The sequence below is a fragment of the Salvelinus namaycush genome, chromosome 15, assembly GCF_016432855.1.
Source record: "Salvelinus namaycush isolate Seneca chromosome 15, SaNama_1.0, whole genome shotgun sequence".
Classification (NCBI taxonomy): Eukaryota; Metazoa; Chordata; class Actinopteri; order Salmoniformes; family Salmonidae; genus Salvelinus; species Salvelinus namaycush.
In genome coordinates, this window is record NC_052321.1 from 33,388,671 (window position 1) to 33,403,247 (window position 14,577).

The 14,577-nt window shown below is 45.3% G+C and overlaps 1 protein-coding gene across 1 annotated transcript in view; it reads right to left on the minus strand.

Moving 5' to 3' along the window:
* Positions 1-14,577, minus strand: part of mapkbp1 (mitogen-activated protein kinase binding protein 1) — a 72,768-nt gene that overhangs the window by 26,242 nt on the left and 31,949 nt on the right. The window contains exons 5-11 of the mRNA XM_039009113.1: positions 12,623-12,793; positions 12,172-12,309; positions 10,702-10,884; positions 3,798-3,958; positions 2,254-2,443; positions 1,703-1,843; positions 1,164-1,348 (exon numbers count right to left, since the gene is read on the minus strand). Coding sequence (XP_038865041.1) covers positions 1,164-1,348; positions 1,703-1,843; positions 2,254-2,443; positions 3,798-3,958; positions 10,702-10,884; positions 12,172-12,309; positions 12,623-12,793 — 1,169 coding nt within the window. The remainder of the gene's footprint in view (positions 1-1,163; positions 1,349-1,702; positions 1,844-2,253; positions 2,444-3,797; positions 3,959-10,701; positions 10,885-12,171; positions 12,310-12,622; positions 12,794-14,577) is intronic.

The following is a 14,577-nucleotide window of genomic DNA, read 5'->3' on the forward strand; positions in this document are numbered from 1 at the left end:
CCTCACAAAATAGATGACATCATGAGGCAGGAAAATTATGTGGATATATTGAAGCAACTTCTCAAGACATCAGTCAGGAAGTTAAAGCTTGGTCGCAAGTGGGTCTTCCAAATGGACAATGACACCAAGCATACTTCCAAAGGACAACAAAGACAAGGTATTGGAGTGGCCATCACAAAGCCCTGACCTCAATCCCATAGAAAATTTGTTGGCAGAACTGAAAAAGCGTGTGTGAGCAAGGAGGCCTACAACCCTGGCTCAGTTACACCAGCTCTGTCAGGAGGAATGGGCCAAAATTCACCCAACTTATTGTGGTTAGATTGTGGAACGCTACCCGAAACGTTTGACCCAAGTTAAACAATTTAAAGGCAATGCTACCAAATACTAACTGAGTGTATGTAAACTTCTGACCCACTGGGAATGTGATGAAAGAAATAAAAGCTGAAAGAAATAATTCTCTCTACTATTATTTCGACATTTCACATTCTTAAAATAAAGCGGTGATCCTAACTGACATAAGACAGGGAATTTTTACTTGGATTAAATGTCAGAAATTGTGAAAAACTGAGTTTAAATGTATTTGGCTAAGGTGTATGTAAACTTCCGACTTCAACTGTATGTGGAAAGATGCAGTCAGGGGCAGGGATGCTGCTGAATGGACTCTAACCTCCTCTAACCCCAATTTAACAAACACGGTGATTGGTAGTCAGACAGGGCAGTGCACAATTGACCCAGCATCAACCGGGTTAGGGTTTGGCTGGGGTAGGACGTCATTGTAAATAAGAATTTGTTCGTAACTGACTTGCCTAGTTAAATAAAGGTTAAATTAATTAATTTAAAAAACACAGCTCTGAGAACACACACCCTCCCAGGAGTCTAATTAAGTGAATTGAATTAGGACAAAGATGCTGATGCCTGAAGGGTGGAGATTAAAAACAAGGCTCCCTCTAGGAAGGCATGGGAGAGGTACTGTACCTCAGGGTTTTCCCTGGATGAAGGTCTACTAACCCAAACATTGATTGCTTAATTAAACAAGATCCAATCAATTGTTTGTAGAGTAATCAAGACTACCAATGTACTAGAGTTTCTCGTTCTACTATAGTTTCTTCCATAGACTTGGAACTGCAGGTGTACGAACAAACACTATTTTTCTCCAACAGTACCTCAAGGTGCCGGTGCGGTCGCCCGACGCCAGGTGCTGCCCGTCGGGGCTCACACACATGGTCCTGATGCCCGTCCTGGTCTCTGAGGTCTGGGGGTCGGCCTTCTCTCCGTTCCCCGAGTTGAGGCACTCTGTGTCCAGCAGGCCGGCCGTGTTGTTGTCCATGTAGATGATCTTCTGGAGGTCCTGGAGAGACAGAGAGAGAGAGAAGTGGAGGGACGGGTTATTAGCTGAGAAAACCATACACTGTAGATTCACCATCAATCGATCTCTGTCAGGTGGTTGTGTGTGCTGCGGAGTCAGTGTCCCCCTCTCAAGGCATAACTCCGGATTCATAGGTTCCTTTCCTCCTTGAGTAGAACAACTATCTACCATAACTCAAATCAGCAGCCATTCGTGTTGAGATCAGGAGTTATTTAGCTCGACGGGAGTGTGTGAGACACACGTTGCAGGCAGCTGAGGAGGGCGGGGGTTACGGTTAAAGGAGGGGGACATGGTGAGCTAGCAGGAGTTACAGGGTGTGTTGAAAGACAGACATACGTTGCTGATGACGTTGCGGCTGAGGGTGGTGCTGTGACCGTCAGTGTTCCAGAGCCGGATGGTGTTGTCTGAGGAGCAGCTGAGGAAGGAGCCTGGAGGCAGACAGGGCTGCTCACCATCACTTACCCTGTCCGGGTACACCTGTCCAGGTACACAGAACATGGAACATTAGTAGACGTGACGTCTAGAAGAGATGATGCAAACATTCATACAGATACATTTTGGATACGCCTAAAAAAAAAAAGTACAGAGGACACGGAAACAGTTCTAAACTAGTGTACGCACATTCCAGCTGCGGGGTTGAAAAATGGCACTATAGAAAAAGATACCCGCACGCCGTTGAATGCTCTGCTGCACCCAACAACATAAACGAGAGCATCATTCAACAGTGTGCACTGGTATCTTGTTTCCTTTCTACATGTAAAATAACCCTCTGTATACAAGGAGTAAGGAGTGATACGATACACATACACTCAGCAAGGTTTCAGAATGCCGCGACGAAGGCTTTGTAACGCAACATATTCCTCCAGGCCTCCCCTCCCTGGCCTTACCTCGACGCTCCACACGGAAGCCGAGTGGTAGAGGGCGGAATAGACCTTGCCCACTTTGCGGAGGTCTCGTACGTCCCACACGTACAGGCTGTGGTCGTTGTAGACACAGGACAGCCAGCGGCTCGCAGGGTCATATGAGACAGCCACCGTGTCAGGGTACCGGGCGTCCATCTTGTGGCTGAAGAGGTGGCTGTAGGGAGAGAGGGAGGGAGGGGAGAGTTGATATGTAATAGCACTGTTACACTGTAATAAAAAAAAGTAGACATTGAATTTCTAAAGCACTTTTCCAGAACCCAGAGATAATTTACCGTTAAAGTACAAGATACTCAAAGTCACCCAATACAAGGGTTATGGAAAAACCCAACTTTAATGGTAATTTAATGGTTGTGTTTTTAGGCAGTTTATCAGCTGTACTTTTGACCAGAACATGATGTGCATACTGGGAGAGGTCTGGCCACTTTACGGTTTGTCCCACAGAAAATTCTATAAACAGTAGCGAGCTGGCCTTGATGGCAGGCTTCACTTAATAGTAGCTTTGCATGAGCATGCAGTTAATCAGGGGTGGTAGGTAGCCTAGTGGTTAGAGCGTTGCGCCAGAAGGTTGCTGGATCGAATCCCCGAGCTGACTAGGTAAAAATTTGTAATTCTGCCCCTGAGCAAGGCAGTTAACCCACTGTTCTCCGGGCGCCGAAGACGTGGATGTCGATTAAGGCAGCCCCCCGCACTTCTCTGATTCAGAGGGGTTGGGTTAAAAGGCGGAAGATACATTTCAGTTGAATACATTCAGTTGGACAACTGACTAGGTATCCCCCTTTACCTTTCCTTTCCTTCCACTGGTGGGCTTTTCACATCCCACACAAACATGCTACCGTACAGACATGATTAGTCAGCTAATCTGTTGGAACATCTGGGGCCTATCGTCAGTGCGTCAGTCGAACAGGGAAATTAACCAGCAGAATTACAGAGTCAGCATCTCAGCACTCAGTCCATATTTATGAGGAGAAGAGAACTAACTCGCAGAGGAATCTCTGTTTGTCTTTCTGAAGGCATCAACGACAAAATATATATTTCAAAAGAACTTGAGGGGGACACAGGATAGGAACACAATCTGGTATTTAACTCCAGCTGGGCCCACGTGCATCCTGCATGAAAAGTAATAACAAAAAGGAAATCATTCAAGGGTATTTTGTGTGGTTGGTTTGTTTGGTATTTGCATTGGTATGTAGAGTATGATGCTGTATGAGAAGCAGATACCACACAACCCACACCGCTCTGCTAACCAACTGGACTGCTCCCACTTCCCACAGTCACACAGAAACTATTTAGCCACTGGACACTTTATTCACGATCAGGGCATCATGTAAAAGTCATTTTATTGACATTTAAATTGTTTTTTTTGTTTTTTTTAATAGTGTTCATTTTTCTTAAAATATACCCTTGCAGACACAAAAACCTCTTTACGTTGTTTATAATATCAACGTTTCGGTCTGAGACCTTTTTCCTAGACACTCACCTTTACCTCTCTGGCTCTGACTGACACTCACCTAGCCTCCACCACGGTGGCGATGTCTGTGCCCAGGCAGTGTGGGCGTGGCAGGGTACAGATGAAGTGCAGGTTGACAGGGCTGAAGACCCTCACGGTGCCGTCTGCACAGCCACAGAAGATCAGCTCCTCTGTCACAGACAGAGACGTGGCCTGAGTTGTCTGGGGAGCAGAGGAGAGGAAGGTGGGTTAGAGAGGACATACTGTACAAACATATACACAACATTGCTTCCCCTACTATTGTACAGAGTATACGGGACTGGCCACCACGTCTGGCTGTTTTCCCCTCTGCATAAAAGAGTTTCAATTAAAAAAACATTTGTTGTGTTGAATTACGGAGTCGGATTTTAAAGAGGCTCTGGATGTTGATTTATAAGGGCCTTTCAAGCACCACCTTGAAAATACTCTAGGGGAAACACTGACGGTCTGCTGCACAACATAGGCTTATAGGTCTTCAGGGAAATAAACTTGCACAGACAGCAGAAAGAACTAAAGTGCTGTCTGTCTACCTATTGAAGACCATTGTCAGTGAAGCATCAGAGAACCCACGTCTAGGGACTAGAAGTCAGCACCACAGACTTGTTATTCTGTGTAAATACTGATTGCTGATATCGGCTCATTTCACTTGCCAATATTACCGGCTTTACTGTCTCTAGGCCCCTGGGCAAACAATATGAAAACATCTCTCAAGTAATTTCATTTAGGCAGAAGAAGTGGCTTCACTAGAAAAGCAATATTGTGCAAAGTTAACCGCAGAAGCAGGATGCCAGGAACAGAATGATATCCAATATATTTCCCTGTGGTAAAGCTGAAAGATGCAAGGTATCCAGAAACCACAAATGCTTGCGTGCAGCATAATGAGATGTAGGCCTACAGCTTCTAAACAACAACACGCGATATCATTTTCCAATTCACCAGTATGATGCTTAGAATAATGTATAACAGCGATTCAGCCAGCCATGGTGCCCAGACTGGACACATATTTAGCTCCAAGTCCAACAACAGTCATTTACTAAATCTTTTACACATTCCCCCATTGGGCTTGGGTTGCCAAAGCATGCTGTGCTTTCCCTACAATCAAAGCATGCCAGTGAAGCAACCATCTTAGCAGGGGAGAAACCAAAATATATGAAAGTGTCAGCATCAAGTGGCCTCTGGGGAAGAGGAGTGTATGGGGACAGTCCAGTCTCCTGCCTTCTACAGCATGTCAGATATGCAGTTCATGGGAGGGGATGAAAGCCAAATGTCCCAGTTTGATGTAGTGGTTGTGGTCACTTGTTACAGGCTAAAGCACCTCATGTTTTGAAGTCTTTAAAAATCCCCACCAGTAGCTTCGCAATGAGAATGTTAAGAATGTCAACTAATCAATTGAGTTGAGAGAAACAATAGGCGTTTTCTTGATGAGCAGAATGTGATGGTGTCGCAGAGGTTGATGAGCTCTGAATCAGACAGAGCAAGCATTGTCCAGTCCTCTTCACTCCCTCGCTCTCTTTTCTCTCATTCCCTTTTCTCTCCCCCGCTTTCATTTCCATTCTTCTCTCCCTTGCCACCCACCCACCCCACCGTAGCTCTGACCCACTTCAGCCCTGTTAGCACGAAGGTGCCAGGCCAAGCATTGCCAATCAGGTAGGGATCGCTCTCTGGTAGAGTGGGTTCCAATAATGTGGCACAAGTTCAGGCAAAGGTTGTTGAGACCTCAAAGTCTGCATCCAAAATGGCACCCTATTCCCTTTATAGTCTTCTATTTTTGACCAGGTTCCTTTAATCTCTGGTCAAAAGTAGTGCACTATATACAGTGGCAAGAAAACGTATGTGAACCCTTTGGAATTACCTGGATATCTGCATAAATTTGACATAAAATTTGATCTGATCTTCATCTAAGTCACAACAATAGACAAACACAGTGTGCTTAAACTAATAACACACAAATTATTGTATTTTTCTTGTCTATATTGAATACATCATTTAAACATTCACAGTGTAGGTTGGAAAAAGTATGTGAACCCCTAGGCTAATGACTTCTCCAAAAGCTAATTGGAATCAGGAGACAACTAACCTGGAGTCGAATCAATGAGACGAGATTGGAGATGTTGGTTAGAGCTGCACTGCCCCATAAAAAAACACTCACAAAATTTGACTGCTATTCACAAGACGCGTTGCCTGATGTGAATCATGCCTCGAACAAAAGAGATCTCAGAAGACCTAAGATTAGGAATTACTCCCTTGCATAAAGCTGGAAAGGGTTGCAAAGGTGTATGCCTTATGATTAACGAGACGTGGTGTGATCATAACAACATACAGGAACTCAAGTCATTCTGTTCACCTGATTTAGAATTCCTCACAATCAAATGTCGACCGCATTATCTACCAAGGGAATTCTCTTCGATTATAATCACAGCCGTATATATTCCCCCCCAAGCAGACGCATCGATGGCCCTGAACGAACTTTATCTGACTCTATGTAAACTGGAAACCACACACCCTGAGGCTGCATTCATCATAGCTGGGGATTTTAACAAGGCTAATCTAAAAACAAAACTCCCTAAATTCTATCAGCATATCGATTGTGCTACCAGGGCTGGTAACTTCCGCGACGCATATAAGGCCCTCCCCCGCCCTCCTTTCGGAAAAGCTGACCATGACTCCATTGTGTTGCTTCCAGCCTACAAACAGAAACTAAAACAGCAAGCTCCCGCGCTCAGGTCTGTTCAACGCTGGGCCGACCAATCTGATTCCACGCTTCAAGACTGCTTCGATCACGTGGATTGGGATATGTTCCACATTGCGTCCAACTACAACATTGACAAATACGCTGATTCGGTGAGCGAGTTAATTAGAAAGTGCATTGACGATGTCGTACCCACAGCAACGATTAAAACATTCCCAAACCAGAAACCGTGGATTGATGGCAGCATTCGCGTGAAACTGAAAGCGCGAACCACTGCTTTTAACCAGGGCAAGGTGACCGGAAACATGACCGAATACAAACAGTGTAGCTATTCCCTCCGCAAGGCAATCAAACAAGCTAAGTGCCAGTATAGAGACAAAGTAGAGTCGCAATTCAACAGCTCAGACACAAGAGGTATGTGGCAGGGTCTACAGTCAATCACGGATTACAAAAAAAAAAACAGCCCCGTCGCAGACCAGGATGTCTTGCTCCCAGACAGACTAAATCACTTTTTTGCTCGCTTTGAGGACAATACAGTGCCACTGACACGGCCCGCTACCAAAACCTGCGGGCTCTCCTTCACTGCAGCCGAGGTGAGTAAAACATTTAAACGTGTTAACCCTCGCAAGGCTGCAGGCCCAGACGGCATTCCCAGCCGTGTCCTCAGAGCATGTGCAGACCAGCTGGCTGGTGTGTTTAAGAACATATTCAATCAATCCTTATCCCAGTCTGCTGTTCCCACATGCTTCAAGAGGGCCACCATTGTTCCTGTTCCCAAGAAAGCTAAGGTAACTGAGCTAAACGACTACCGCCCCGTAGCACTCACTTCCGTCATCATGAAGTGCTTTGAGAGACTAGTCAAGGACCATATCACCTCCACCCTACCTGACACCCTAGACCCACTCCAATTTGCTTACCGACCCAAAAGGTCCACAGACGACGCAATCGCAACCACACTGCACACTGCCCTAACCCATCTGGACAAGAGGAATACCTATGTGAGAATGCTGTTCATCGACTACAGCTCAGCATTTAACACCATAGTACCCTCCAAACTCGTCATCAAGCTCGAGACCCTGGGTCTCGACCCCGCCCTGTGCAACTGGGTCCTGGACTTCCTGACGGGCCGCCCCCAGGTGGTGAGGGTAGGTAACAACATCTCCACCCCGCTGAACCTCAACACTGGGGCCCCACAAGGGTGCGTTCTGAGCCCTCTCCTGTACTCCCTGTTCACCCACGACTGCGTGGCCATGCACGCCTCCAACTCAATCATCAAGTTTGCGGACGACACTACAGTGGTAGGCTTGATTACCAACAATGACGAGACGGCCTACAGGGAGGAGGTGAGGGCCCTCGGAGTGTGGTGTCAGGAAAATAACCTCACACTCAACGTCAACAAAACAAAGGAGATGATTGTGGACTTCAGGAAATAGCAGAGGGAGCACCCCCCTATCCACATCGACGGGAGAGTAGTGGAGAAGGTGGAAAGTTTTAAGTTCCTCGGTGTACACATCACGGACAAACTGAATTGGTCCACCCACACAGACAGCGTTGTGAAGAAGGCGCAGCAGCGCCTCTTCAACCTCAGGAGGCTGAAGAAATTCAGCTTGTCACCAAAAGCACTCACGAACTTCTACAGATGCACAATCGAGAGCATCCTGTCGGGCTGTATCACCGCCTGGTACGGCAACTGCTCCGCCCACAACCGTAGGGCTCTCCAGAGGGTAGTGAGGTCTGCACAACGCATCACCGGGGGCAAACTACCTGCCCTCCAGGACACCTACACCACCCAATGTCACAGGAAGGCCATAAAGATCATCAAGGACAACAACCACCTGAGCCACTGCCTGTTCACCCCGCTATCATCCAGAAGGCGAGGTCAGTACAGGTGCATCAAAGCAGGGACCGAGAGACTGAAAAACAGCTTCTATCTCAAGGCCATCAGACTGTTAAACAGCCACCACTAACATTTAGCAGCCGCTGCCAACATACTGACTCAACTCCAGCCACTTTAATAATGGGAATTGATGGAAATTATGTAAAAATGTATCACTAGCCACTTTAAACAATGCCACTTAATATAATGTTTACATACCCTACATTACTAATCTCATATGTATATGTATATACTGTACTCTATATCATCTACTGCATCTTGCCATCTTTATGTAATACATGTATCACTAGCCACTTTAAACTATGCCACTTTATGTTTATATACCCTACATTACTCATCTCATATGTATATACTCTGTACTCTATACCATCTACTGCATCTTGCCTATGCCGTTCTGTACCATCACTCATTCATATATCTTTATGTACATATTCTTTATCCCTTTACACTTGTGTGTATAAGGTAGTAGTTGTGGAATTGTTAGGTTAGATTACTTGTTGGTTATTACTGCATTGTCGGAACTAGAAGCACAAGCATTTCGCTACACTCGCATTAACATCTGCTAACCATGTGTATGTGACAAATAAAATTTGATTTGATTTGATTTGAAGGTATCTCTAAAAGTCAGTCCACGGTAAAACAAATTGTTTATGACCAATTTATGCAGAAATCCAGGTAATTCTAAAGGGTTCATATACTTTTTCTTCCCACTGTAAAGAATAGGGTGCCATTTGGGGACGCATACTAAGGCCCCTCCATCAAAGTACTGCATGAATTCTGACGACCAGATGAAAATACTGTACAAGCTGACTGTTTGACCTGATAATTCATTTTTCTATGTACAGTACATAGCTAAAACCGAAACAGAGTATAATCCCACAAGTCATCATGACCTTCTCAGGCCCTCAGGATATGAAACCAGGAAACCAAGAGGTTAGCACTAGCAATGATGTGAGAAGTATCTATCGAAGGCCTGGGGTGAAAACATTGTTTTGTTCTCACACCAACACCAAAATGAGGTGACCGGTGATGCTGAAATCAACTCTACCTCAGGTTTTAATGTGAATAAAGGCTAGCCGATATCCAAGAGTGATGCTAACGATGACATACCTTTTCTCACATGAAAACCTGGGGGAAAATGTATGTTAATGCTGAAGTCAACTTCACCCCAGGTTTTAAATGTGAGTAAACAGGTATACTTATCTAAGGCCTGGGGGGAAAATCAATGAGTTCATAGAGATATAATGTGTGTTCTATCTATTTCTGTGGATAAGTTCATATGTCATATTGTTTCCACACCAACGCCATTATAAACCCTCTATACTTTGTTCTGGAGTGTATGTATAATCATGTGGACACAAGGTGATGGAAACTTTGAGTGAGGACAATGGATGGCCAACATCTGATGTGTGAGCAGAGGGGACATTGAGAATGACGACGACCACTAGGGTCAAGTCAAACACACACACAGCCAATAGGGAGGACAGGTGGGCATGATAGAACGCAGTGCTCTGAGAAAGCCTCCAATGGGATGCTCGGGAGGTATCGGAGGAGGGCGGGGCACAACTTTCAGCTGATGTGACATGGAAGTGACAACTGCTGCAGCACAGATAAGAGACAGACTTACTGTGATGATGTCATTTTTCTGGACAGTGTAAGAGAAGAAGCAAAAGCAGAACAAGACTAATATTAGACAGCAGCACGGAGGGGCAAATTAACACTCCTACAGGACCACACCCCCTACACGAGTTGTCTGTCTATAATTGACTTTTAAGAAGGGGCTGAAAGCAGTCTATTGTATGACACAGTCGGTGGCTACATATTACATCTAGAATTAGGATATAGTAGCCAGTCAAGTGGCTTGAAAGTTTGAAACAAGTAGATCGAAAAGGGGTTATTTTCTAAGCTGGTTATGCAGCAGAAGCTGTGATAAGTCACCAGCTCTTTCTCTGCCAACGTTTACACATAATCGGTTCTGTAGTGATACGCCATTCATTCACACGGTTTTAGACTAAACGATTCATAGTGTTTACTCTCCGCCTGTGGACACAGCCAGGCAGCTTAAGTTCCAGTGGAACCGGAAAGTAGCCTATTGCCTAAATTTGTCCAATAAACTGGAAAGGTGAGCAACACCACACATCTGTAGGGAACTCTAAAACCCTTGAATTCAGGGTTTCCTTTCCTTTTTATATGCCTTTTTAACCTGGCAGCCAAATACTTGAGTCAAGGAGACCAATTCTTGATTCTATGAATGACTCCTCATTTCCGTTTTTGGTTGCAAAATGTGTTGTTACGTTGTGCCTTTACTGAACGTGACCCAAAGTTTTTAAAGTAACTCACCCTTAGCTCCACCCATTTGTCCAGCAGGCGTTTGTCATTGAACTCGCAGAGCAGGCCTGAGGAAGTGATGCAGAAGGTGCTGCCGGCTTTACGACCCTTCCCACATGCCACGTCAGAGAAGAAGTTGTTCCTCAACTCCCCCAGGAGCCCTGAGCGACCCAGCAGAGGAACTGTGGCGTTCACCTAGCAGACACAGGGAGGGAGAGAGGGAAGGAGGAATTATTTGAGAACCCTTGCTATGGGGTCTGACAGACCTAGTCCATCAGTTTGGTATATTAACCTAAACCCATCAACAGTGAAGAGGCGACTCCGGGATGCTGGCCTTCTAGGCAGAGTTGCAAAGAAAAAGCCATTTCTCTGACTGGCCAATAAAAAGAAAAGATTAAGATGGGCAAAAAAACACAGACACTGAACAGAGGAAGATTGGAAAAAAGTGTATTGGACAGACAAATCTAAGTTTGAGGTATTCGGATCACAAAGAAGAACATTTGTGAGATGCAGAAAAAATAAAAAGATGCTGGAGGAGTGCTTGATGCCATCTGTCAAGTATGGTGGAGGCAATGTGATGGTCTGGGGGTGCTTGGTGGTGGTAAAGTGGGAGATTTGTACAGGGTAAAAGGGATCTTGAAGAAGGAAGGCTACCACTCCATTTTGCAACGCCATGCAATACCCTGTGGACGGCGCTTAATTGGAGCCAATTTCCTCCTACAACAGGACATGACCCAAAGCACAGCTCCAAACTATGCAAGAACTATTTATGGAAGAAGCAGTCAGCTGGTATTCTGTCTATAATGGAATGGCCAGCAGTCACCGGATCTCAACCCTATTGAGCTGTTGTGGGAGCAGCTGGAACGTATGGTACGAAATAAGTGGCAATCAAGCCAATCCAACTTGTGGGAGGTGCTTCAGGAAGCATGGGGTGAAATCTCTTCAGATTACCTCAACAAATTGACAACTAGAATGCCAAAGGTCTGCAAGGCTGTAATTGCAGAAAATTGAGGATTCTTTAACGAAAGCAAAGTTTGAAGGACACAATTATTATTTCAGTTAAAAATCATTATTTATAACCTTGTCAACGTCTTGACTATATTTCCTATTCATTTTGCAACTAATTTCATGTATGTTTTCATGGAAAACAAGGACATTTCTAAGTGACCCCAAACTTTTGAACGGTAGAGTAGGACATTTAGATTGGGCATCAACATGGCTATTTGACATCTGACGTCTGTCATTATCCTAATAGTTTACTGAAGAGAAGAGTTTCCAAAACTGGTCCTTGTGACCTCCAACAATTCCACATAAAGTGTTTGTTAAATTCCAACAAAATCACACCTAATTAGGGTGGCAGGTAGAATCTAATTTCTTCTTAAGTTAGTTCGTTATTATCTCATTCGTTCATTAACTCAAGAGTTATTATTGATCCGTTATGGATTAAGTCATGCTGTTGTTGGTGTGACTGACTGTAAATACCTTGGAGGATTTGGTGTGATCCAGGTACCAGAACTTGACGTGCCTGTTCCCTGCCGTGACAAAGTAGGAGCTGTCGTCTGAGAAGGACACGGCCGTCACTTTACTGGAGACTTTGTTGGCTGCCACCACAATGTTTTTCTGAGATGGAGAAACAAATAGCACAGAACAAGGACTGTAGATCAACATTAGATAAATACTTTATTTTCCTCAAAGAAGAGAGGAAAGGTGTTCAGTATATAACATTGAACAGCAGTTTTAAAACCGCACCATCTGGCTATATGTATATTAATGTATTTGGAGAGTCGTCGTCGATGGCCTATTCTTCCAAAGGAGTAATGGGCCTAAGTAGCTAATATATTTTTTTACTCATCCAAAATGTATTAATTCCAATGGAGACATTTGAAGACCTAATAAGACCCAATGAAGATCTAATAAGGGAGTAGCTCGCTACCTTCCAGGCCCAGACATTGACGATCATGTCGTGCTGGTATCCCACGCTGACGATGTACTTGCTGTTAGGACTGAAGGCCACGCAGGAGATGCCGTACTTATGCTCCTGTAGCTCGGCCACCTGGGTCCGCTCTGCAACGTCCCACACCCGCACAGCAGGCATGTGCCCACTCTGGAAGGGGAGAGAGGGAGGAGGAAAGGAAGAAATAGGGATGAATGAAAGAAAGAATGATAAATCACGCACAAAAATATTCTACTTCTTTTCACTCTAGTCTACTCCATGTATCACACCCACACATGTTCATCTTATCTTCATTTATTTCCCGTTTATTTATCCAGGCAAATGGATTAAGAACTAATTCTTATAATGACGACCTGACAGGTTTGTATCCATAAGGTGATGTAGCCTCAGTCCGAATCCCTGGATCATGCGGATGTTGTCTGAGGACAGAAATCTCTAGTCTCCACTAAGCTTTTCAATGTACCCTGTAACTGCGTCCCAATCTGGTAATGATTTGTCTTATGCAACTCAAGGATAGAACAGAAGATCGAGTGGACGGAATTTAAAGAGGACAGGCGAGGGAGGCTTAAGCCTGGAAATGCATTCTAATGCATCTCTAGTACTGTCTTCCCCTCTGTAGGCAGAGGCTCTGCCTGCATCATTCTTATACTGGGTATGGAAATAGTTATTGTATTAGCGCCATGAAAAAGCATATAGATTTCAGATACAGGTATTTGTAGTGTTTGTTGGTACCTTTAAACAGGTCAACATTCATAAGGCCGCAGGGCCAGATGGATTACCAGGACGTGTACTCCGAGCATGCGCTGACCAACTGGCAAGTGTCTTCACTGACATTTTCAACCTGTCCCTGACCGAGTCTGTAATACCAACATGTTTCAACCGGACCACCATAGTCCCTGTGCCCAAGAACACCAATGTAACCTGCCTAAATGCCTATCAACTCGTAGCACTCACGTCTGTAGCCATGAAGTGCATTGAAAGGCTGGTCATGGCTCACATCAACACCATTATCCCAGAAACCCTAGACCCACTCCAATTTGCATACCACCCCAACAGATCCACAGATGATGCAATCTCTAATGCACTCCCCACTCCCCATTCCCACCTCGACAAAAGGAACACCTACGTGAGAATACTATTCATTGACTACAGCTCAGTGTTCAACACCATAGTGCCCTCAAAGCTCATCACTAAGCTAAGGACCCTGGGACTAAACACCTCCCTCTGCAACTGGATCCTGGACTTCCTGACAGGCCGCCCCCAGGTGGTAAAGGTAGGTAACAACACATCTACCACGCTGATCCTCAACATGGGGGCCCCCCAGGGGTGCGTGCTCAGTCCCCTCCTGTACTCCCTGTTCACCCATGACTACATGAACAAGCACAACTCCAACACCATCATTAAGTTTGCCGACGACACAACAGTGGTAGTAGGCCTGATCACCGACAACGATGAGACAGCCTATAGGGAGGAGGTCAGAGACCTGGCAGTGTGGTGCCAGGATAACAACCTCTCCCTCAGTTTATCAAGACAAAGGAGCTGATTGTTAACTACAGGAAAAGGAGGACCGAGCACATCCCTATTCTCATCGACGGGGCTGTAGTGGAGCAGTTTGAGAGCTTCAAGTTCCTTGGTGTCCACATCACCAATTAACTATCATGGTCCAAACACACCAAGACAGTCGTGAAGAGGGCACGACAACACCTATTCCCCCTCGGGAGACTGAAAAGATTTGACATGGGTCCTCAGATCCTCAAAAAGTTCTACAGCTGCACCATCAAGAGCATCCTAACCGGTCGCATCACCGCCTGGTATGGAAACTGTTAGGGCTCCAACCGCAAGGCACTACAGAGGGTAGTGCGTACGGCCCAGTACATCACTGGAGCCATCCAGGACCTCTATACCAGGCAGTGTCAGAGGAAGGCCCTAAAAAT